Source organism: Miniopterus schreibersii (genome assembly GCF_964146895.1).
Source record: "Miniopterus schreibersii genome assembly, chromosome: 15".
Classification (NCBI taxonomy): domain Eukaryota; kingdom Metazoa; phylum Chordata; class Mammalia; order Chiroptera; family Miniopteridae; genus Miniopterus; species Miniopterus schreibersii.
In genome coordinates this window covers 42,442,565-42,466,009 of record NC_138115.1, presented here as the reverse complement: position 1 = coordinate 42,466,009, position 23,445 = coordinate 42,442,565, and the positions used below count along the sequence as shown (strand labels likewise).

At 43.5% G+C, this 23,445-nt stretch overlaps 1 protein-coding gene across 2 annotated transcripts in view; it reads left to right on the top strand.

The window, feature by feature from the left end:
* Nucleotides 1-23,445, top strand: part of OSBPL10 (oxysterol binding protein like 10) — a 182,170-nt gene that overhangs the window by 50,709 nt on the left and 108,016 nt on the right. For both annotated transcript variants that reach the window (XM_081159261.1, XM_081159260.1), the window contains exons 2-3: nt 14,348-14,523; nt 17,265-17,344. In XM_081159261.1, the coding sequence (XP_081015387.1) occupies nt 14,348-14,523; nt 17,265-17,344 (256 nt within the window). The remainder of the gene's footprint in view (nt 1-14,347; nt 14,524-17,264; nt 17,345-23,445) is intronic.

Here is a 23,445-nt window from a genome sequence, read left to right as displayed (position 1 = left end):
CATTGTCCCAGGTTGGCCACCCTGCCCCTAAATCAGGGGATAGAGGAACAAGTTGTCAGGCTGCAGGCAGGAGAGGAGGGAGTGGCTGTCTTAGCTATGCTGGAAAAACTAGAAGGGAAAGCCTTCTATGTGACCTCTCTGTGCATGTTATACATTGTCTGTTGACATAAATCTCTGCCTGGACTGTTGCAGTAAGCTCTTAATTTCCCTCCCCACTTCTCCCACCACCCACTTGAGCATCCTTCCAGAGTGATCCTTTAGTGTCAGAGCCCTTCAGAACCCTCCTTCCCTCCAGTCTCTGGAATGAAATCTGAGGTACTTAACCACAGTCTGCAACGCCCGTGATATCTGGCTTCTGGCTGCCTCGCAAGGTCATCTCCCATCACTTGCCCCCTCACTCACTTGGCTCCCATCCTACTGGCCTGTCTTCTGCTGTTTCCAGTGCTCCCAGCCCACTCCCACCTCCGATTTTGTATCTGTTGCCCAAACAGTTACTTCCTTCAGCTGGTACACCTCACCCTCTTCCTTCTGGTCTCTGCTCAGACCCACCTTACAGACATGCCTTCCTCGACCGGGTGAAGTTTGCACTCTCCAAATGGCAGCCTTTCCTCCCCGCCCCCACTTTCTTATACTATACTTTTATTTTTTCTAAAGCACTCATTGACCCTTACCACATTTGTTTATATGTCTGTAATTTCTCTCCCATACTAGAATGTAAACTTTATGAGGGCAGGAATTTTTATCTCTTTGGTTCACTGCTCTAGCCCCAGCATTCAGAAGAATACCTATCAGTGAATATAAACATAAGGTACAGGGAACCTCATAATTTAATGAAATAAACTATAGACTGAAAGTTCAGATATCTGCCCCTAGTCCTGTCCTTCTGCAAACGAAACAGTGGGGAAGTCACTTAAATGTACCAGCCTATGTTTCATGTCAGTAAAATGGAGTCAAGAATACCTGCCCAGTATATGAGACAAAGTGAGACAGTCAGATGGTGCGCTGGAAGCTGTGAGTGCTGGTCAGCGTCTGAAGCCAGGGGCCTTGCACAGAGCACATGCTTGGGAGCAGTATTGCTTTTATCCCCAGTCACAAACCCTTGGGTAGGTCCATGGCATTGCATCTGGGGTGTGACCTCTGACCTAATGGAGACCTTTCAATAAATTCTGACATCAATAATTCAGAGGCAGGCTGTATACTTTCACTGCTTCTCCAGGGGGTTGGAGAAATGTTCGGCTTCCCAGAGCCCTAAGAGTTCTCTCGACATAAAACCTTCTGCAGAGGTGGGTTTGGTAGGCAGAATTGTCTGCCATGACTTCATTGATAGCTTTTCAAAGTCAAGTTGTACTTAAATGACTTTCCTGTTAGCCATGGATGAGCTAAAAACATTGTCACCATCAGGTGTGACCTCTTTTATCCCTGAAATTTGGATCAAATCTGGTAGTGGCCGACCATCTGTGGCAGATTTGGCTGTCACCTTTATTTCCTGCTTGGAGAGGAAGCGTGGCCAGTGGGGGGGAGGGGGGAAAGGACCAGAAGCTCAGAGTGGTCCCTAGATTAATGAATTGGTCCTGAATGGTTGGGAAGTGATTGTTTTGCTAAGTGGCTGGCCGTTTTTAATTTTTTTAAAATAATTTTTTATTTTTCAGTTGATGTACAATATTATATTAGTTTCAGCTGTACACCCAGTGATTAGACATTTATATAACTTACAAAGTGATCACCTTGATAAATCTAGTACCTATCTGACACCATACATAGTTATTACAGTATTAACGGACTATATTTCCTATGTTGTACTTTATGTCCACAAGAATATTCTTTTTAAAAATCTTTAAAGTTTTTATTGAATTTATTGGGATGACATTGGTTAATAAAATCATATAGGTTTCAAGACAACTCTATAATACATCATCTGTGTATTACACTGTATGTTCACCACCCCTGTCAAGTCTCCACCATTTATCCCTCTTCTACCTACCCCCCTTCCCTCTTATAATCACCATACACTTTTCTGTGTCTATGAGTTGTTTCTTCTTAACCCCTTCACCTTTTTCACCCATCCCCCCAAACCCCTCCCATCTGGCAACTGTCAAAATGTTCTCTGTTTGAATGTTTTGCTAAGAAGGCTTAGATATTGTTTCTAGAGATGGTGCAATGGAGATTTCAAACCAGATTTGGAAAATATCATAGTTGATGTTTGCAGTTCAATTGATGTTTATTAAATCTCCATTCTCCTCTCCCATGAGCCTTAATTTTTATACTGAGATGAGAATTAGCGGGTTCTCTGGGGTGGTGCTCTTTGAGGAGTGCTAACGCTCTTTGACACTTGGATACCTTTGGTGTCATCATGTGTCTTGAGAAGTAGGAAGTTACAACTCGTGTGCTAACTAGTACACAATTACAAACACATGCCCCTGAAAAAATAAGTTGTCTGTGTAGGCAAGACTAGGATTTTCTTTCAGAGTAATTGGTAAATATTTCCTTAATCTATGTTATTTGACAAATAATTACATATATCTTGTGCTTACTGTGTGCCAGTCACTGTTCTAAGCATTTTACAAATAATAACTTATTTGATCCTCGGAAAAGTCCTATGAGGTAGAAACTTTTATTACCTGATCCCTCTCTTGCTTATACGTTTGTTTTATGTTCAGGTGACAGTATAAACATGTCTGTAGCTGCCTCTAGTTTAAGCAAAAATTCTTTGGGAAAAAACTTCAACACTGAGAATTCTGTGCATTAACTGACACCTCCCCCTCTTCCCCAGAAAATTGGGCAAGTTCCATCTTTATTTGAGGTCAGTGGCAAAGCACCAGCTGTTTCCAGGGGGGCAGATCTCAACAAAGTCAGACCAGATTGGAAATGGTTTTGACTGAGGTTCTCTGAGAGTCTGTGGAGAGTGAGAGTGTGTGGAAATTTCAGCCCACTCTGTCGTCCGTTTGGGATTATGTGTTCCCCAGAGAGCAAGCATGTGCCCACGCTCACCCAGGACCCTGACAACCTCCAGGCGGTTTTGTTTTTGGACTCGGTGTTTGGTCATGGTGGATCATATTGCCCAGAGGCTTTGGAGCATGTGTTGAAGAAACAGTTGAGATTTTAATTTTGTTTTTGATGGCATTTTGTGTGCTTGTCCCTTCGGGTTAGAGCCAGCAAACGAATTTCATTTTGGAGTCGTGTACATTTTGCTAGGGCTCTTTGTGGCAGCCAGGTCCGAGTGCCCATATAACATTTTGGCTGATTCTTACAGTTAGTGCCTGGCAGTAATTGCCGGACCTGCTCTGACTTTTCTCCTAGCTCTGAGATCTGCTGACTGACTGGGTGGCTGTCAGGCTCCTGCTGAGTGCCTTGGTTTCCTGCCAGTTTGGGAGGCGTGGGATCCCATGCTGGGGGAAGGTAATCAAGCAATAAAGTGGATTAAAGCCCATGCGGAGGGACCAGGGGCAGAGCTAGCGAGCGAGTCAGCTAGCCAGAGCCCACAGAGCTGGAAGAGGCGGGATATGCGATCTCTTCTAGGTGAAACCAGTTAGCCCTTCTGAGACTTCTTTGGATCGTAGTGTTTGGATTTTTTCCCCTTTCATCTCCTCTCATTCCCTTCTCCTATGGTTAGTTGCTTGCAGAATCCTTTGAGGAGAAATTACCCTTGGGCAGGCCTACTTCACTGGTTTTAGCAGAAATCTCACCTTTGACTTCCAGTCTGAACACATACACATTTGACATTTCCTGACTGGTGTTCCCTCCCACTCCATGCCCCTGCCTTTAGAAGATTCTTTATAGTTGAGGTCTGAAATGGAAGATTTAGCATGTTCCTATCTTTCTGAGCAAGGCTGGATAGTATAGTGGTTAGGGGCCAGATTGCCTAGGCTCACATCCTCTCTGCTACCGATTGGCTGTGTGACTCTGGTAAATGAGAGACCCTCTCTGTGCCTTGGTTTCCTTGTCTTTCGAAAAGGGTGATAGTAGTACCTACATCAGAGGGACAATATTAGCAGTTATTATCTTCTCTACCGTCCCCGCTTTTTCCCATAGAGGGCCCATGAGATGAAGGCGGGGATTTTTGTCACCCCCACCCACTGCTGTATTCCTGGTGCCAAGAAAGTGCCTGGTATGTAGCAGGTGCTCAGCATGTCTGTGGAAGGAATAAATGCGGGAAGGACTCGATGAGTGCTCTTTGCTGTGCCCTCTTGTATTTGATGTATCTTTGGAATAGAGAGAGGATCCAGGAGGAAGGGCAAGGAATTGGAAATGCCAGAAAAGTACAAGAACTAATAAATTCTCCATCTTTCTATGTGCTCCCAGCTTTCTCCTTCGTTGAGGTGACTGTTCTCCCTCACAGGGCACTGGCTGCCAACCTGGGGTGCTGCATCAGGATGGCCAAGGAGCAACCTCTTAGCGTTATCAGTGCACCAGGCACTCTTGAAAGTGCTTTATGTATATCAGCTCATTTAAGCCTTAGCATAGCTCTGTGAGGTGGAGTCTTCTTAGTCCCATTTTACAGATAGGAAACCGAGGCACTGAGAAGTAAGGTGACTTGCCCAAGGTGATGTAGTATGATATATTTATTAAATGCCTTTTTTTTTTTTTTTTGGTGCCAGGCATTTGTGCTGGACATCAAGGAGCCAGCAGTAAAGAAACTTGATGTGGTTCCTGACCTCAAGGAAGGTACAGTCTAGTGAGTGTGTGGCTTAAACAATAATCCCACAAATAATTACAAAGATTGATGACTTGTGAGAGACAAGACAATATGCTGTGGGGCAGAGTGACAGGGGACCTGGTGTAGATTGGTGGGGAAGGCAAGGCTTTGCTGCAAGAGTAAGAACTAGCCAGACTACGAGTAGGGAACAGGTCTCCAGGCAGTGGGAACAGCATGATGAGAGCTCTGAGGCAGGAAAGGTATGGAAACAGGAAGATAGATGGCCAGTGTGGCAGGAAGAGAGGGAAGAGGAGATTTGCTGAGGAGACAGGAGATGTGAACTGAACTGTGACATGCAAAATTTTTAGGCTCATAAAGGATTTTGGATTTTCTATTGAGCGTAGTGGGAAGCCGTTTAAGGATTTTAATCAGGAGTACACGGAGATCTTATTTATAGTTAAAAAAAGTCATGGAGTAGAGGGAGAATGAATTAGAAATGAGTGAGAATAGATGCTTCCACTACAGGGTTTAAAAGTGTATCCAAAATCCATATAATCACTTCAATAGATCCTGAGAGACATTTCATGAAAGTCAATGTCTATTTTTATTAAGGTTTTGATTTTGAAATATTTTTAGATTTATAGAAGAGTTGCAAAGATAGTAAGAACATTCTCATATACTATTCCCTCCAGCTTTTTCTAATCAGCATTAATTTTTATTCATTCCTAGTAAATTACAAACATTTCAAGCCCAGTATTTGCAGTTGGTGGTCCTACTTCTTTCCACTCCACGTTTCCAATAGTCTCCCATAGTTCAATAACACTTTAAAATATTTGTTTTAAGTGTTTGTTCTTTTTTCCCCCGTGAGGTCTGCTCTACCCGTGTAAATTTTCCCCTTCTTTTCCCCTTCCGTAGCTACATGCTTCCCTGGTACCTGGCTCTTTCCACTGTTGGTGTGTGCCGTCATGACTTTGTGACGTTTAACTGCCTTGCCTTTTGCCGCAGACAGCCACTGATCTGCTTTTTGGCTCTAGAAATTTCCCTTTTCTGGCCATTTCCTACAAGTGCGATTATACAACACGTAATCGTTTGCATCTGGCTCCTTTCACTTTGCACAGTATTTTTGAGGTTCACCCATGTAGTAGCATGCGTCTGTGTTCTGTTTGTTTCATTGCTTACATTTTGCTTATCCATTCTCCAGTTTATGGGCATTTTGTCCTTGGGAACTCCCTGGCTAGAACATTCTACTCTTCTTACCAGGAGACGCTTCTCACAGCTGTAATTTTGTATTTACTTTAGTGAATATTTTATTGTTTGTTGGTGCCGTTCCTCCACACTCCCTCCCCCATCAGAGGGACCTTGTCTGTCCCACCCCCACATGTATTCTTAGCATTTGGCACACAGTGCCTAGCTCAGTGTAGGTACTCAGTTAAATTTTTTTTTTTTTTTAAAGAAATGAGTGAATTCTTGGAAATAAAACTTAGTTTTGGAATCAAAGCTAACTTCTTCAAAAAGTTGGGCTTATATAGGTTCTCTTTTCTTTAACTATAAAGTGAGTGAATGTATCCACAACGCTTTATCCATATCAAAGACCCTGCGCACAGGTGCCCACGCTGAGAACCAGCTTATAGTGCAAAGCAGGGACTTGAATCAAGACTCAGCCCATGTCGAGGGTCCCCAGGTAAGTTCCCTGCGATGTGGGCGGCAAGAACGGAAATAGGAGTTGTGAGCATTCAGACGCATCTTGATATTTTACAGTTTGTTTAAAATAGGGTGAAGTTCTCCTCTAAAGGCACCAGAAACTCACGAGTTAATAGGAGTTCTGAAGATAGAGGCGGCAGGATTCTGCCAGCCTGTATTAGTACTTGTTAGGTCTCAGTTCTTTTGGTATTAAATCACCTAGTCCTTAAAAGCAGATCGAATCTCATCATAGGTCAAGTCCAGGTGCTGTGCAGCAAACCTGTGTTAAAAGTTCACTTTGACTTATGCTGGTTCTTTATCGGGGGGCCTGAGGCAGCAGCCACTCGGCTGGAAGTTCTTAATCTCAGGTCTTTCATCCAGCCTGGCCCCTGGGTCCCCTCTGCGCAGGCGAGCACCTCACCTGCATGCCACTAGTCGGTCATCTGATTATGCAGGAACTCTAAGCCAGGTGACTTTCTAACGTTTCTTCAAATCTTTCTTAAAAAAATTCCAGAGTGACAGAGCCAAGAAACCCGCTGCTTGTGCTGTTGTGACTTAGGAGCTTTCAGCCCAAGACGTGAGGTCAGGTTGTACTTGAGGAATATACTCCACTCATTGCATGGGCATGTGGGTGCTCAGATGCTTGCAGAGTGAATGATTGCGGGGAGAAGCTTGGCAGCCCAGAAGAAAAGCTGGGTGATGGATAACACTGTGAGGTCTTGTCCTGACTCTGGTTTTGTACTGGTTCTTATACTGCTAGGTGATTTAGGGAGACCTTGAAGTTCACATTCCTGATTTCCTGACCTTGGATCCACGAGGATTCTGATCTTCTAGGTATGGGTTGGGAGCCGAGGATCCATCGTTTTAACAAGTTCCCCGATGGATTCCGAAGCATGGCTGACCCAAACTCTAAGGCACAGTTGTTGTTTTTTCAGAAGGCAAGGCAAGTCAAGAATTACAAAAAACTATGTTGGTTGTCTTTTAATTTTATTTGTGGATTATTTTTTACTTCAGAGATGTTTTTACTTTTTTTATTTAGAAATATGAGTCAGTACTTTTTTGATGGTTTTGCTCTCCTGATGCTTCCCCCACCTTAACAGTTTAAAAATATTCACCCATATTTCTCCTAATTACAGTAATGTTATATAATTAAAATAAAATATCTGTTATATAATATTGTATATTATGTTATTAAAACTAATACTACTTATTTTTTAAAAATTTAAGCCTTTAACATACCAGATACTTATTTTGCTATGAGGGGTAGTTAAAGAATGTGATCAGTAAAGTTTCTACTTTGAGATATATATACATTTTTTAGCCGTTTTGGAAAATGTTCCATGTACATTGAAAAAAGTCATATTTTTTATTGGGTTATAGGATTATTTGTAAAACTTAAAATAAAACTTGTGATTATATTGTTTCGAATCTATTTCTATTTTTTTCTGCATATCTGTCCAATTCTGAGCCATAGGATTCTAAAACCTCCCAGTCTGATTGTGTTTTGTTTATTGTCTTCTTGTATTTCTGTCAGTTTGCTCTCTGTGTTTTTGACCCTATGTTTTGCATGTTTACAGTGAAAACTTCCTTTTAGTCAGCACACAATATCTTGCTGATTTAGAGCCATGGGCTGTAACACTAGATAGCCTGAGCTGAAATCTAGCCCCATTGTTTCTTCCCTGGAAGGTCTCGAGCACGTGGTTAATGTTTCTTTGCTTGAAATTTTTATCAGTAGAAAGGGGTTATGATCACATCTACTTCTGGGACTGCTGGGAGGTGTCAGTGAGTTAATATGTGTGCAGCACACAATGCGTGACACATGAACGTGCTCTCTAAATACCAGAAATTCTTTTTATTAATGGTTCCATTTATGTATCTGTAGGTTGTCTGAAGGCTAACATGATGGTTTTGCTATAGACAGGTCACGGTGAGTTTTTCCGGTACATTGAGATTAAACTTGTATTGCATGCCTGCGTGTGATTAATAATGGATCCAATTCTTATATAATAGAATATATTTGTCTTGTGGTTGATGATGAGCCCTTAGGGTCCTATGACAATTTCGTACCTTCTGGAGTGTTGGACTCTCTGTCACTTGGTGGTTTGGGGGATGGTGGTAGCAGTGGTGGAAATCTCTGGTCACAGAATTGAGGAGTAGGTAGCTGAGAGATGCAAGAAGGCCGTTGCATTTCTCCAGCCATTGCCACAAATCCCATGAGCTGAGGAACTCCAGACTTTAAAGCTCTGCTGGGATCGGCTGGGATGGAGGTTGCTTGCAGGGGCTGTGCCTTAGAACCCATGTGTGGTTTAGATGGTAGGGTCCAGCATCTTCCTCTCCGGGATGTTTGGTTATCATGAAAGAAATTCTGGAAGGTTTATCCCCTTCTTCCAAGCTAGAAACTCTTATGAGTTTCAAGGGTAAACTCTCCTTAGGTGAGGAGACCGCAGTGATCAAGGTGTTGCAGGCCCACCTGGAGACACCGTCTTGTAGGGAAACTGGCAGCTCCAAGGAGGTAACTCTGGAGAACTTTAATATGTTGATCTCTGATGATGAAAAGGGCTCAGAAAATGATCCATAGATGATGTTAATTTTGAAGATTTAAGGTAAACTTAGGAAAGTGCACCCACCATTTGACACACTATGTTTCCCCTTGCTGATTTCCCCCCAGCGTTATTTTCTGTCAGAAATAGATTGGAAGTTTCAGAAACATGGTGATTCTAGATTTCAAACGTGGTGATATTTTGAGTGGTTCTGGGCAGCATGGAATTGGAAGGGAGCCGAAACCTCCAGAATCAGTACGCACAGTGCTGGAAAGAACCACTCCTTGCAGCTCTGTGCCCGCACCATCGAGTCCTCTAGGGACATGGACTGCAGAGGAGGGGACAATGCCCAAAGCAGAAACCCACACCTCTGTGAGGGTCTCTGCCATTTAGGTGTGTGGTGGAGTGGTGGGGAGTCTAGAATAGTCAGGCAGTGAATAACTGAACCCAGAGAAGGGCCGTAAGCTGAAGAAGGTCACTGTTGTCATTGGTCAGGACAAGGCAGGATATGGTCTTAGCACAGGCCAAGTTCAGTGGGTTCCAGCCGTTTGGAGCAAGTGCTTGGGGTACCTGGTGAAGGTGGGGTGGATCCCCGAGGCTGAGGTCCTTGTTCCTCTTTCACATGGCACATGGGGCCTGGTAGGCAGGGGGCCTTGGTGGCTCTGGTCCTAGTGTCTGGGGTAGAGATGAGGGGCTGAGCCTCACAGGGGGACAGAGTCCTGACACGTTCTTGGAAATAACAGTAGCGTGGGAATGAAAGGTGTTCTGCTCAGTCTTCAAGGAGAGGGTGGTAACCTCCCGTGCTCAGGCCCGTTACCCTTGTCGTTTTAATTTTTACTTTAAATTTAGATGAAATGATTTAGCTTTTTGTCAGGAGCAGCCTGTCTAGCAAAAGTTCCTCTTCAAAGGATTTATTTCACTGCATTTTTTTCTCTTTGTAATTCTCTTGTAATTTGGTTTTAACTTCCTGTCAGTATTAATGAGTTTCTTCCCCCAGGCTCCCCCCTTCCAATCCTTTCCCTTTGCATTTCTGCTCCTGCTGGAGTTTGGCCCATGGCTGTGGGTGTGCTCCTTGGCCCCATTCCTCTCCCCTCCCAAAGTAAATGTGTATGTATTTCAACTTCTAGATCCTAATCTTGAACCTTAATGAAACTATATCAGGCAGATGGGGGGATTTAAAGGCTACAGGTGTAGGCAAATGACCCTCAGAGATGGAAGACTTGGAAAAGCAGAGATAGGTAAGGTGGCTGCTCTGTGTGCATGCGTGGAATTGAGTATAAGAGCGTGTGTGAGTGCGAATGTGTGTGCACATGTATGCGTGTGTGTCTGCAGTGCGAATGTGTGAATTCAAGAGTGGATGCGGGTATATGAGTGTGAGTATCTGAATGCATACGTGCAGGTGTGTCTGTGGGCACTGGTATGAGCACGTGTGTGTCAGTGCGTGTGTATGCAGGTGTGTCCGAATGTGTGCGTGCACTTGTGTGTTCTTGCTAGAGTGGTGGGGTTTGTCTGAAGGGTGGTCGTAGGCAATGGCTTGTCCTCAACCCTTCCAAGGAAGGGGATCCCCATTTGGCCTGGCTCCCAGCTTTGGAATCGGGCATGGGCGCCAGCAAGGAGCGGGCCTCACGAGAAGTAAGATGCCTCTCTTCCTGGGCTGGTTTGTCTTCTCTCCTCACTCCCTCCTTTCTCTCTCCAGCACGTTCTTTGGTTTGTTAACATGGCAAGTAAAATACACTCTTTGCATATAATTTAGCTCATCTGCACATCAGTGAGAATGCATACTAAAGCTCAACACTAATTTAAAAACACATACTAGAAATTAGGATTGTCTTACTCATTCCTTTGAAAGGAAAGCCCTTTAAGGATGTTCCAGGATTTTATCTGGCAATTTCACTTGGTGTAATGAAGCCAAATCTAGAAATACGGTTAACTTTCCCATTTAGAATGAAAGCTGTGACTTTCAGATATAGCTGCAAGCTCCAAACAGCAGTGCCTGACAGAGCCACGACCCTGCAGGAAGCTGAATATAATTTTCTTTCCTCCCAGGAGACGTGACCAACAGAAATTGCCCTTCTTAATGCCGTATGGACAGTTCTTACCTGTATAACTTGACTTTCAAAGGCCGTCCTGAAAGAAAACTGTTTAGTTCGTTGCAATTTTTAATCAGTCTCCCATTGCTGCCTCCAGATATGATAAGAGTTTTTAACTGTCTTTAGAAAAGGAGGAAATTATTGGGCTTCCTTAGTGCACATGATTCAAACCTGTGCATTTGCATTTAAACTATTTTAGGAAGTAGCAGAAATACATATTTCCCCCATCTGAGGCAGGAGGTTAGAATTAAGATGTCAGTTGGAAATGGGTAATGTGAAAAATCATTAGTATGTCCCCATATCCTGCATAATGTGACATCAATTGGTTATTCTGTCTTCCTTATTGGAAAAAAAACAACAGCATTCAATTTATTTCTTTGTACCAGCTTCTGGATAATGTCCTTTGCAAATATGTGGTTAGTCGTTTGAACAGGATGCATTGGGGAAGCTGTCTCTAGGAGAGATCAAGGCTGACAGGTTCCCGATAGATAAGTTGATAGAAACAGGAGGGAGAAAGATATTAAGCCCTTTCTCCCTTCCAACCAGCAGTGTATGCCTTTCCCTTGAAGCCTTTTCGGGTATCCCCTTCCTTTTCTGCTCCCCCTCCCTGTGTGAAGGTGATGTGTTTATTAGTGGGGAGGCCATAGCTCCGGGGGTGGGGGTGGGGGACACACAGTGCGGTAGTTGGAGCCAGGTTTCCTTCTCCACACTTGTGAGGGTCACAGCTGTGAGCGCCCTGACTTGCCGGGAGCAGTATCCGCACAGCTACAGTCACAGTGACATCAAATATAGGTCAGGTTCGCCACGTTTACTCCTAAAGAGAAGACGGGGTCAGCACTTAAGTAATTTGACCACTGGCAGCTCAGAAATTACCGTAGTTGTTCTCTCATTGACGGACTTTGGTTTTCATCCCACATAAAGGAGTAGGAGCACATTTTAAGGATCTGAAAGTAGAAAGTTAAAAAGATTTTTGGTGAATTTGTGAAGCTGGCTGCTGTAACAGGTCTTGATCTTAGTGGCCTGATGAAACAGAGCTTTCTTGTTCATGTAGCAGTCTAATGTGGGTGTTCCTCAGCAGGTGACTCTTCCAGGGGGTGATTCGGGGACCCAGGCACCTTCCCTCTTGTGCCTTTGTCATACTTATGGTGGAGATCTCAAGTTGCCTTGTAGGTCATCTCCATTTGAATGTGTGTGTGAAAGTGCGTGTGTGACAGAGTCGATGAGAAACAAAGGCGAGTTGATGATGCTAGAGTGAACAGAGCCTGGTCCTTGGATCTCGAGGTCTGTAACAGATGAGTGGGACTTGGCTTTTGAGTTTCGTTAAGTCTCGGGATATCTGTGAAATGGGGATAATGCATAGTTGTTAGGTTGCTGTGAGAATGAATTAGGTCAGAGGTCTGTAAACTTTCTTGGTTCGTGGTGCTTATAGGTTAAAACAATTCTGCAGTTTTATTTAAGAGGCTAGCTCCAAACAACTTCGTACAGATTTATGTCCTTACAACTCAGTAGCCATCTGAAAAAATAATAAAAATGGAAAGCAGTATATTTTTATTTCTTTATTAAATGACCACGATTACGCATTGACGTGATGTGTGCACCTGCGGATGCTGCACAGTTTCCCAAACCCTGGAGCCATGTTGGGCATTGCTGCCCTCTTCCTGTTCCACGTGGATGTTTGCTTTTATTCCCAGCACCAGGTGAAAACCCAGCTTTGCAACGAAATGATGTCGTGCAATCTAATATCAAAACTGGGAAACCATCCGAGGTAGTCGTGTGTATGGTGTCTGACCTATGCAGAGGATCACTGTGACCCCTCGAATGTAAAGTGCTTTGCAGTGCCCTGTGAGTTCACAGTAGCAACGCCCAGGTGCTTTGGTGCATGGATTAGAAATTGTGGAATTTAGTAGTTTCTTCCCCCTTCATTCATTCGTTGAATAAGTTTTAACAGTATCAACAAAATGGCAGGCACTGTGCTGGGCACTGGGGGGAAACAGCTCCTCCTCCAAGCAGTGTGTAGTCTGTCAGGGAAACTAGACACTGAGTCAGATAATCCTGCGAACGTAGACTCCTGGTGGGGCCACGGCCAGGAAGTATCATTTTAAGGTGCTGTGAGAGCCTGTGGGAGGAACACTGGACCTGGTCAGGAAAAGCTTTCTCGAGGGGGTGGTACTTGATTTGCTCCTGAAGGTTGAGAAGTTGACATGTCAAAATGGGGAGGACACCATATTCTAGGCTTTGGGGGAGGGGATAGCTTTCTGGGCAGTATTTCTCCAACCTTGGTGAAGGACTTGCTATTTTCCTCCCTCAATTGCATTCTGGTGGCTTCGTGACTAGCATGGAACTTATGTGTGCCATGTGTGTTGGACAACATCTGGACTGTTTTATGAGACGAACCCACTGATCTTGCAGCTGGGAGTTGAAGCAAAGCAAAGTTGCAGGAAAGATTTCAAAAAGCTGTTGTGGACTGGTAACACTTTGGGAACCACCAGTATTTGTGCGCCACACTTGGAGTAACTGCTCCAGGCCGGGGGGACAGCATGAGCAAAGGTCCTGTGGTGGGAGGCAAGTGAGGACTAGGTGGGAGGAGTGGAAAGAGAGAAGGGGGAGAAGTCAGCAGAGACTGTGCTGGGCATCTAGGCCATGGGAAGAATTTGAGTCTCAGGTGCAGAAATTTCCATCCTGGTGGAGAAGGGGAAGTTGTCCTAACTACTTCTGGAGGGATAGATTGAGAGTGTAACTAGGCCAGATAATTTCGCCACAAAGATTTGTTTGAGCAGTTTAGGCAACTTGCAGTTGCCCTTTTTCCCCCCCATCCTGGATGTGGAGCCCAATGGCATTGCCACCTCCCAGAGTGGAGGAAATAATTGTCTCTTTGTATGAAAAATGAGTGTGCCCAGGTGGTTGTGTAAGCACCTCCAGTTCCCTGCCAGGTGACCCCAGCTGCTTGGCTTCTCACGATACCCCTGCTGCTGGCAGGCCCAGCTTGCTGCTACCAGGGTGTGAAAGGGCCTCTCAGTAGAGGCTTAGAGAATTCCAGCTATTCCTGTGAAGTCCTGTGGAGCATGTTAACAGCCTGTGTCCCAGTGCATCTGCTGTTCTGTGGCTGTTCTGAGGTTTACTGTGGTGTCCGTGGGCACCAGGTGAAGTGGTGGGCATTGCACCGAATCCTGAATGGACCTAGTGCTTCCCCACAGTGCCTGTCACAGGCTCCCTTCTGACTTGGGAATCAAGTGCTCTCTCCTGACTTGGGGGGCTGACTTCCAAAGGCACCTGGTGGGGACTTTTGGTTTCCAGCTTTCTGGAATTAGAGCCTTGATGCCATTTAAGGATTCCCTTTCCTTTTCTACCCCCATGTGAGGAATGGGCTAGGGGAGAAAGTGATGCCTTGTGGTTTCTCTGCACAGGTACTTTGTGCTGGACTTTGAGGCTGGCCTCCTGCAGTATTTTGTGAATGAGCAGAGCAAGCACCAGAAGCCTCGAGGAGCCCTGTCTTTATCTGGAGCCATTGTGTCCCTGAGCGACGAAGCTCCGCACATGCTGGTCGTGTACTCTGCCAACGGAGAGATGTATAAACTGAGAGGTACGGTCTTCTGCTGACTTTTCAGACAGGCCTCGTGGGCTACATTCATAGTTACCGTGGTGATGACTCGCTTGTTTTTTGATTTTTAAAAAATCAACTTGAACAGTTTGCTATGTTTGATGACTTTGTGGTGACAGATGGTTGTGCAGCGTCTCTTACCCCTGGGGCGGGAAGATGGCCTGAGTTAGGAATTGCTTGTCCTAATTGAGGAACTAAGGACAAAGGAAAGGTGAGTGATCACAAAGCCAGCTGAACTCTAGGACTTGGGAATATTTTTCACGTTAGCTCAGTAGATATTTTCTTTGACCTTAAAGTATGAATCTCCGCTATAGTGTCCTGTGGTCACTTTGGGCTGTAAGGACAAGACAAGCATGCCCTCCCCCCAAATTTCTCTAGAACCGTCTCTTAGTAAAGGGCCCCTTCACATATATTTTATTTAATCTGTTGTGAGCCTGGTGAGAAGTCAACTGGTGTTGAGTTAATTTCCTGTGGTTTGCTCTCTCCCCTTCTCTTTGTTCCTTGAAAACTTGTGTGTGCTCAGCATCCTGATCAGTGAGCATGACTTGAGAGAGTCCAGCTTTGGGCCTTTGCTGTAGGTCCTGCTCCCCCCGTTCCCCCCACAAATGCATTGCACAGATTTTCAGGAATGTCAGATTTGACTGTAGCAGTGTAATGTGATTGCTAGATTATTCTTCGCTCTGTAACAGTTGCATTGCCAGAAAAATGGTCAGTATTCTTCCAATGAAATAACAAAACGCAACAACAAAAACAAAAATCCAAATGCGCGCACACACACACACACACAAACACACAAACACATACAGAGTCAATGTTATTTATTAAGGTCTGAGGAAAGTAGTATGTATTAAATATTAGCAGGTGGTTGGTAATTCTGCATTTTTATGGCATTTTTCTTTGCCCAAGTAAGGGCTAAGTACAAAGAAAAGGCCTCTTCTTATTTCTCCTTGAGCCCAGGATAGGTCACCTCTGCAAAGCCAGGGTGAGGGCCTTGATTCCTCACCTCAGTCCATTTCACTGTTCCACCTCCAAGCTTTACCGCCAAGAGATGGAATCAGTGAATGTTTCTTTGTTATCTATGTAGAAATCCTATTTCAGAATCCATAAAACAGCCCAAAAGCCCACAAAGTAAAAATGTCTGTGGTTGAAGAAGAAAGTTTTTCAGTTTTGGGAAAATAGGCTAAGAATCATGTTCTTTTTTGAGATTCATGCAGTGTGCTTCCCAGCTGGCTAGATTTACATGGTCCTTGGTTTTGCTCTGCTGTGTGTTGCTTAATAAATCCTTAGAGCAGAAACAATACAGGGGAAAGGCTTCATGTCATTTCTCCCCCTCCCCTTCCCCCCTTCCCCCCCCCCCCCCCCCCGCCTGTGGTTTACACAATGACATAAACCATGCAAAAGAGAAAACCCGACAAAGTTTATAATTGAGCCATCTCATTTTGCCTTTGGGTTAGTCTCTGGATTATTAAACCTCAGCTCTTCTTTTTAAGGGTAGTTTTAGTAGCAAATATAAGTCTTATTATCTGCATGAAATTATCACAAAGGCTTAATGAACTTAAACTTGGCAGTTACAGAAAGGACAGGGTAAATTTCTGCATATTTATGGCTGATTCTCTGCCCATCTTACAAGGATCTGGGTGTCTGTTTCTCTCACTTCACATCTCACCTACACACAGAGTTGAATCCTGAAGTCGTTAGATGCACAGCTTTTGGGAATGTTTTTAGTGCTGAGCCTTTGGACGGTTCTACCACAAACTGGCAGTTAATTCTTCACGTTTCCTAAGGAGCAAAGCCGCTGGTTTTTGCAAAATCCTTTGTCTTTGGAAATTAAGGTCACCTGGTCTCACACTGTCTGCAGCTCGAGATTTCTTCACCTATAGGTTCAAGCTGACATTGGGTTTTGTTGACAAATGATGCTCAGGCCCATATTTGTAAACAATTATAATTTCTAAGGGAATGTTCTATTTTCTGCATAGTCAACATTTGTGCAATTAATTAATATATTAAAATATTTATAAAGTTAATTGTTCACTTAAATTGAAGATTTAAATTTTATTAGAACCTGTTATGCATCCATACTATTTTAAGGAAAGAATTTTATGTACTTGAGAGATTGGGGACGGTTATGATGATGGATGGTTATGATGATGCAGTTGACTTGTACTTGACTGTCTCTTTGGGAGAAATTTGAGGACCTCTTAGGCAGCATTTGGTGTCTTGCTTCGTCCATTTCTAATATGAATCCTTGAGAACACATATTAAAATGGTAATTCAACGGAATGACTATTTTGTAAATGCTGATACCTCCATGATAGATAACAAAAAAGGCTCTGAAAAGCTGTACTTCGATCCTCATATTAGCCACATGTGGCAGAGGCATTTAAAAAATAATCAGGTTTTCCCTTCCTTGCTGCCCTTTTAAAGAAGCAGAAATAACTTTTTCAGAGAAGGTTAAAAAGTGGCAAAATTGTTCTTATAACAGATATTTCAGAATACATTTTAAATGTGGCGTAAGAGGGGATTTTCTGTTGAAATTTAGCGTTAATTTGTTTTTTTGACATAAGGACAGGCTAGTTGAGAATATTGAGATCGGTATTGGCTTTCCCTTCCATCTCCCTGTACCCCTCACTCCCTTTGCCCCCCCCCACCTCCTTAGGTGGGTGTAGAAGTAGGTTGGATGTGTTTTGAAACAGTCTCTTGAAGCATTTCTTTCTCTATTTTAGCTGCTGATGCAAAAGAGAAACAGCTTTGGGTGACTCAGCTTCGCGCTTGTGCCAAATACCACATGGAAATGAATTCCAAGGTAAGTAACTATGGGGAATCCAGGAGGCATTCCAGTGACTGGGATTGGCTCCCCTCCAGCCCAAGTATGTGTCTCTTTGGGGAAGCTGTTTTTCATGTTAATTTTTTTAAGGGATCCACCATAGTGGAATTCATATTTGTCGTGCTACATTTACGTTTAAAGCCAAGGGAAGAGTGGTAGGATTTGCCTGTGGGTAGAGTGAAGAGGCATACTGGTATTTTATTGGAACCGGTCCTGGAAAGATAATTCTGTTGCTTTCCCTGTTGTCAATCTAGGCAGCTGTTAATTGGTCTGTTGAGAAGCTTACGTGGATGATTTCATTGTGGGGAGGCGGAGTAGTCAGATTTACTGTTCATGAAGCCTTGTTGTCGCTGATCCTTAAGTATAGACTCCCAAATGGATTAATTTCTCAGCCAGGAGCTTCCGCATGCTAAGTGCGTAAGAATGTCCTCGGGTAATCTGGCACCCAGCTATGAATTATTTTCTCCTCGGGATACTGTATGAGATCTGGGATCAGATGTGAGGGAGATAGGAAGTGGGCATTTTCATGGGTTATTCAACGATTTCCAATCTTTAAAGTACAGGACATCGTTGCAAAATGAATTTATTCAGGGCAGTAAATACTAATTTTAATGTTCAAAGTCCTATCCCTTTTATATCATTAGTTCAAGTTTAGTTGCTTTGTCTAATTGCAGTCTTTTTCCATGTTCCATACATCAGCTAGAAAGACCCACACTTGAAATTTCCGATGATTCCATTTACTATAACCTGCCTGCTGTCTTGCTCAGGGCCCCAGGAAATGTCTTGCTTAGTTTAGATCTCCCTGTTCTGCCTCCAAATACAACCTGAAATGATTCCTTTACAGGATTTTGCTCACTGTTTTTCTTTCTAGAGACATCTGTTTTTTTTCTTGCCGTGCTTACTACAGTTGCAGTCAGCCCAATGCCCTTCTTAACGTGCCCCGCGTAGAGTCTGGGTTATCACAGAGCTTTTTTCCCCCTCTGGCCTCTTTTATTTTCCAGGAATTATAGTAGGAGTTCTGGCTATTTCATCAGTATGTTATAAATATATAGGCATGGCAGTTACTATTTTTTATATGTATCTTTTACTTTTTATAGAACAGGACAGAAGGAGATAAAATAAAAAGAACATAATGTATCTCCACTATTGCCATGTTTGATCATTAGAGATGATTGCTCTTAACTGATCTTATAGGTCATTCTAGTAAACTAAGGCACATGTTAGTGTGTGTGTATATATATCTGTATCTATATCTACATCTATTTTTATACAAATGGGATCATATTATGTATACTTATAAATATAGTTTGGAGATTCTTTCCCTATTAGACATATGGATCTATTACATTTATTTGGATGTCAGTACTTTATTGAAGTACTCTACTGATAGACATTCAGGGCTTTTTGTTATTGTTATATAGAATGCTATACTAAACATCTTTGTACATGTATCTTTTTGTATCTCTAAGTGTGTGTGTGTGTATGTGTGTGTGTATGTGTGGAATCGTCGGGCCATAAAATGTGTATTCTAAATGTTCGTAGACATTGCTAAATTGCCTTCTAAAAAAGTTGCCCCGATTTACATTCCCATCAATTTTGTGTCTTCCCCACGACTGTGGCTCTTACGAACATTTAGTTTTTGATAGTATCACAGGTAAAAAATGGATCCCCCATTATTTACATTTTCACTTCTAAAATCATGACTGGGGCTGAGTATGTTATCAAGTTTATTGGCCACCTGTATTTCTTTTATGTGAATTCACATTTTGTATTCACTATTTTTCTATTGAGTTTATCTTTTTCTACTTGATTTGCAATAGCTCTTTGTCTATTAAGTATATTTGTCCTTTGACTGTCATTTGGACTGTAGTAGGTCATCTGTATTTTGACTTTCAAAAGTCAAAAGTGGCCCAGCCAGCATGGCTCAGTGGTTGAGCATTGACCTAGGATCCAGGAGATCGCAGTTCGATTCCCAGTCAGGGCACATGCCTGGGTTGCGGGCTCCATCCCCACTGTGGGGCATGTAGGAGACAGCTGATCAATGACTCTCTCATCATTGATGTTTCTATCTTTCTCTCTCTCCCTCTCCCTTTTTCTGAAATCAATAAAGATACACTTAAAAAAACAAAACAAAAAACCAAAAATCAAAAGTGATTCCCAATTCCCAAACTAAATCTCAGATTAAAAATCTTAATTCCTAAATCAATTTCCAGATTAAAAAAAATTACTGGCCTTTGAAATCTAAAGGCTCCCCCCCCCCCATGAAATCCATATTTAATGACATGGAGGGTGCCGCTCTGTAATAGGATACCTGTAACCTAATTAAGGGAACACTTCTCCAATCTTTTAAATAGATTCTGATACCAAAATTTTCTTTAGAGAATTTGCTTGAAAATAACGTTGGCTTTTTGCACTAATTTTTTGTGACGCGAGCTTATACAAGGTGAGCGTTTTGGGCGGCTCCCCATGAACTCTGAATTACAAGCATCTTCTGATTGAGTCTGTCCATGCTTCAATGCACGGCATTCTGGTTTAGAAGAAATACGGTAGGGCGCAGAGTGAGAAGACCTATATTGAAATCCCTGCTCTGCCAATTATGTATTGGACATACGCACTCAGTTCCCCTTTATTTCTGGTTTTCTGTCCTCATTTTTGAAATGGTGACATCTATCCTAAAAGGTGTCATATGTCTTCCTCGAGCAAGACAGTGCAGGAGAAAGGCAGTGTCTGGCGTGAAGCACTGGGAGGAGTTAGGGTCTCAGTAGCACATTCTCACTGACACTGCTGCTTGAGAGTCCTGCCTCTCGGCCACCCTTGGAGCTTTGGCCACCTCCCTCAAGGAAAACAGGTGTGCTTTTTTTATTATTATTTTTTTCAGGTGTGCTTTTTTAATCCATTTGCGGTTATGTGTCTGTTTTCAGATGGGCTCCAATACTTTCAAATGGCCACATCAGAGAGCTCAGGGTCATTGAAAATCAATGGAAGTCAATATTTGGGGAGCGGGTGGGGAGTCAGAAGAACTCATGAATAGTGATGTTTTCAAATTACTTTTGACCTGTGGAAAAAGTGGGATAACGGCCACAATAGTCAAGTGATTAAAAAGCATTTAAAGGACATCAGATTTTGAAGATTTTAGTTTCTTTGGCTTTCATCTGACCAAGTAAGAGAATTTTTAAAGACTAAACTTGATAGAAACTTATTGTATTTTCAATATTTCTTTGATTTTTTTTTTCTCATTTAGGCATGGGAGGTGGATTCACTTGTGGGGCTGACTCTTATGACTAGTGGGTCGTTCACTAATCTGCTCTGATGCTAACTGGGTGTTAGTGCCGAGTCCCTGTGGACTTTCAGCCCTAAACGATAAATGTGTGACGTGGTGATGATCACTTCTCTAAGTAGAGACTTTCAACCATCACACAACGACCAGATGGGGTGTGGGTCTGAACTCAGGAACTTACTTACCTTTTTGGCTCAGCTGGCTTTCTGACTGGCACCCCCATCTCTGCCACAAACATATTATGAATTCACTGGTGACAGCTTGTGAAAGTGTTGTGGTTTTTTTTGTTTTGTTTTGTTTTTACCCATAATGGAAATAGCATTATTTTTAAAAATTGTGAATATTAACCTATACACAATATAAAACACCCAGAGGATAGAAAGGTATAAAGAAGGAAAAACTCACTCCAAGCCCCAGCCCCAGCCCCAGACCTAATCTCTGATGATACCATTGGGGTGTACATCCATCTGGACACTTAGCTGTGTGGATACATAGGAAGAGATCGCGTGACTCCAGTCGGAGGTCCATCCTTCCAGTCTTTTTTCTGGACATGCATATGCACAGAGATCACACAAATGTGTTTTCATGAGCTGTTTACCTCTCCATGAGGATGTACTATAGGATCAGGCTTTGGTCACAGGCCTTTTCTCCTTGTTTGGGTGGTTTTAGCTTTAAAATGAATGCATGAGTGTAATCTGGCCTGTTTCTGGGATCTCCTTTGTGTTCTGTCTTCCAGCTCTTGCCTCTCAGTCCTTTCTCATCCCTCATTCCTTGCCCTGTCCTAGTTTATATCCAGATGGGAGTTTGAGGGAATAAAGGGACATTTTTACCGGTGATTTACCCATCTAATAATATGGAAAATGTAGCCTATTTTTTCATCTGTGGAGAAATTAAGGAAATGTGGGTATTTGAAGTAGTTTATAATATTCATTGTGCTTGAAATAATTTCTCTGGGTTCTTGGGCTGCAGGCCTGAGTCCATCCTTGCGTTTACTACTTTGGGCTTCGATGGTCTGGCCCCTTGTCTGACTCCTGCACTTGATCGTGTGCTCTCTGAGAGCAAACACTGATTCAGTTCACTTAGGGAGACAGGAGGTCCCTGGAGCTCTTTGTCTGCATAGAGAGTTTGAAGACACTGTGGCTAGATCACGCCGGTGTGTGGTTAGGGCTCCTTGTCCTTGTCAGCTAATTCTAAATTAAAATGTAAATTTCAGGCTACAATCTTATGCAGATTTGGTCAGAGAAGAATATGATTGTCTAATATAGGATTTTAAAGTCATTATAAGTCTTAGGAGGTCTCGAGTGAGCAGGGAAAGCTGCCGAATTTCAGGGAGTGTATGTATAAATATTCATGCCAGAAGCTGCCCCCATCACTAGTATTTATCTTTCTTCCCCCAGGGCCCTAGGATGATAGTCGGCATACTAATTCATGTGAGACTTTGGGGCGTTAGAGCACCGTCTCCTCTGTGGTGGCTGGATGTGGACAGCCCCAAGAGTAGGGGAAAGGCCTTTTTCTTGTAACCTTGGGGACGCTAACGCTCAGCACAGACCTGCCCATGTTTACACAACCTCCCTGTGACAGCTGACACCTGTAATGTAGGTAGACCCTACCTCACATCCCCTGCTTTTGCCAGGATATCTGGTAAGCCCCCTGTGATGTAGGGGTTCAAGGAGGGCATGGCACAGTGAGAAAGGAGGCTGAAGAGGGATGGGCTGGCCTGGCAAACTGGCTCTGTGTTCGCTCTGGCCCTGGAGAGCATGCTCTGTGGGTGCCATCTGTCTGTCCCTGGGGTCTGTGTGCTGAGCTGAGTGCACAGAAATGGGTGGGTCCAGAGGCCCAGCTGGCGACCCCCACCCCTGGTAGCTGGGCTGCCAGGTGCAGACAGCCCTGTTTGGGGACATTCCAGACTTTATTTGGAGAGGCACGGGGGAGGTGTGAACTACTGGGGAATTAAAAAGGGGGCGTGGGTGGGGAATTCTGTGTGTTAAGTCCATGGCCAACCTGAAGAGTGGGGAGATTTGAAGCTACTGCTTCATTGTTTTTCCCAGCGATCTCCATTCTCTTCTAGTGGTGAGAGGCTACAGCTTCCCTGCCTCTCTGCCACCCTGGGGTTGGAGCTGGGGTTGGAGCCAGAGGGCCTGGGAGAGGTGCTTTAATGTCTTGGTCAGGATGTATCACAACAGGAAGCACCTGCTGGCTGAGACTAACCCAGCCACATCTGTAGAATCTGAAACCACTTAGTTATGAGGGGCTTCAGATGTCATCTAGTCCGATGTCCTGGCCCCAGTGCATCCCACTATATACACAAAAATGCATACCAAAAAAATTTACTGCACTAATAATGAAACACGGGTTGATTCTCCCCAAAACAATACCCAGTTTTAATTGCCTAGCGAGGGCACTGCTGGTGACTTATTGACTGAATGCTGAGAACTTTGGTTGTAATCTGACAAGTGATATGAAATAGCTCTCTTGTATGATTAAACAAATTTGAGGCCTCTCAGGACCATTTGGAAGAACGCAGAAGTAATGGAATGATTAAAAAGTGGGAAGGGATTCCAAACTCCCTTTGTTCCACTTGCCTAGAAACAGCAGGTGGAAGTAATAGCACAAGAGGTTGGTTCTAGCACTGTGTGGTCCAGTATAGAGGCCTCGAGCCATGGGAGCCAATTTAGATTTAAATGAACTGAAATTAAAATTTAAAATTCAGTTCCTCCATCTCACTCAGCCACATTTCAAGTGCTCAATAGCCACATTTGGCTGATAGCTGCAGTCTTGGACGGCTCAGATACAGAACATTTCC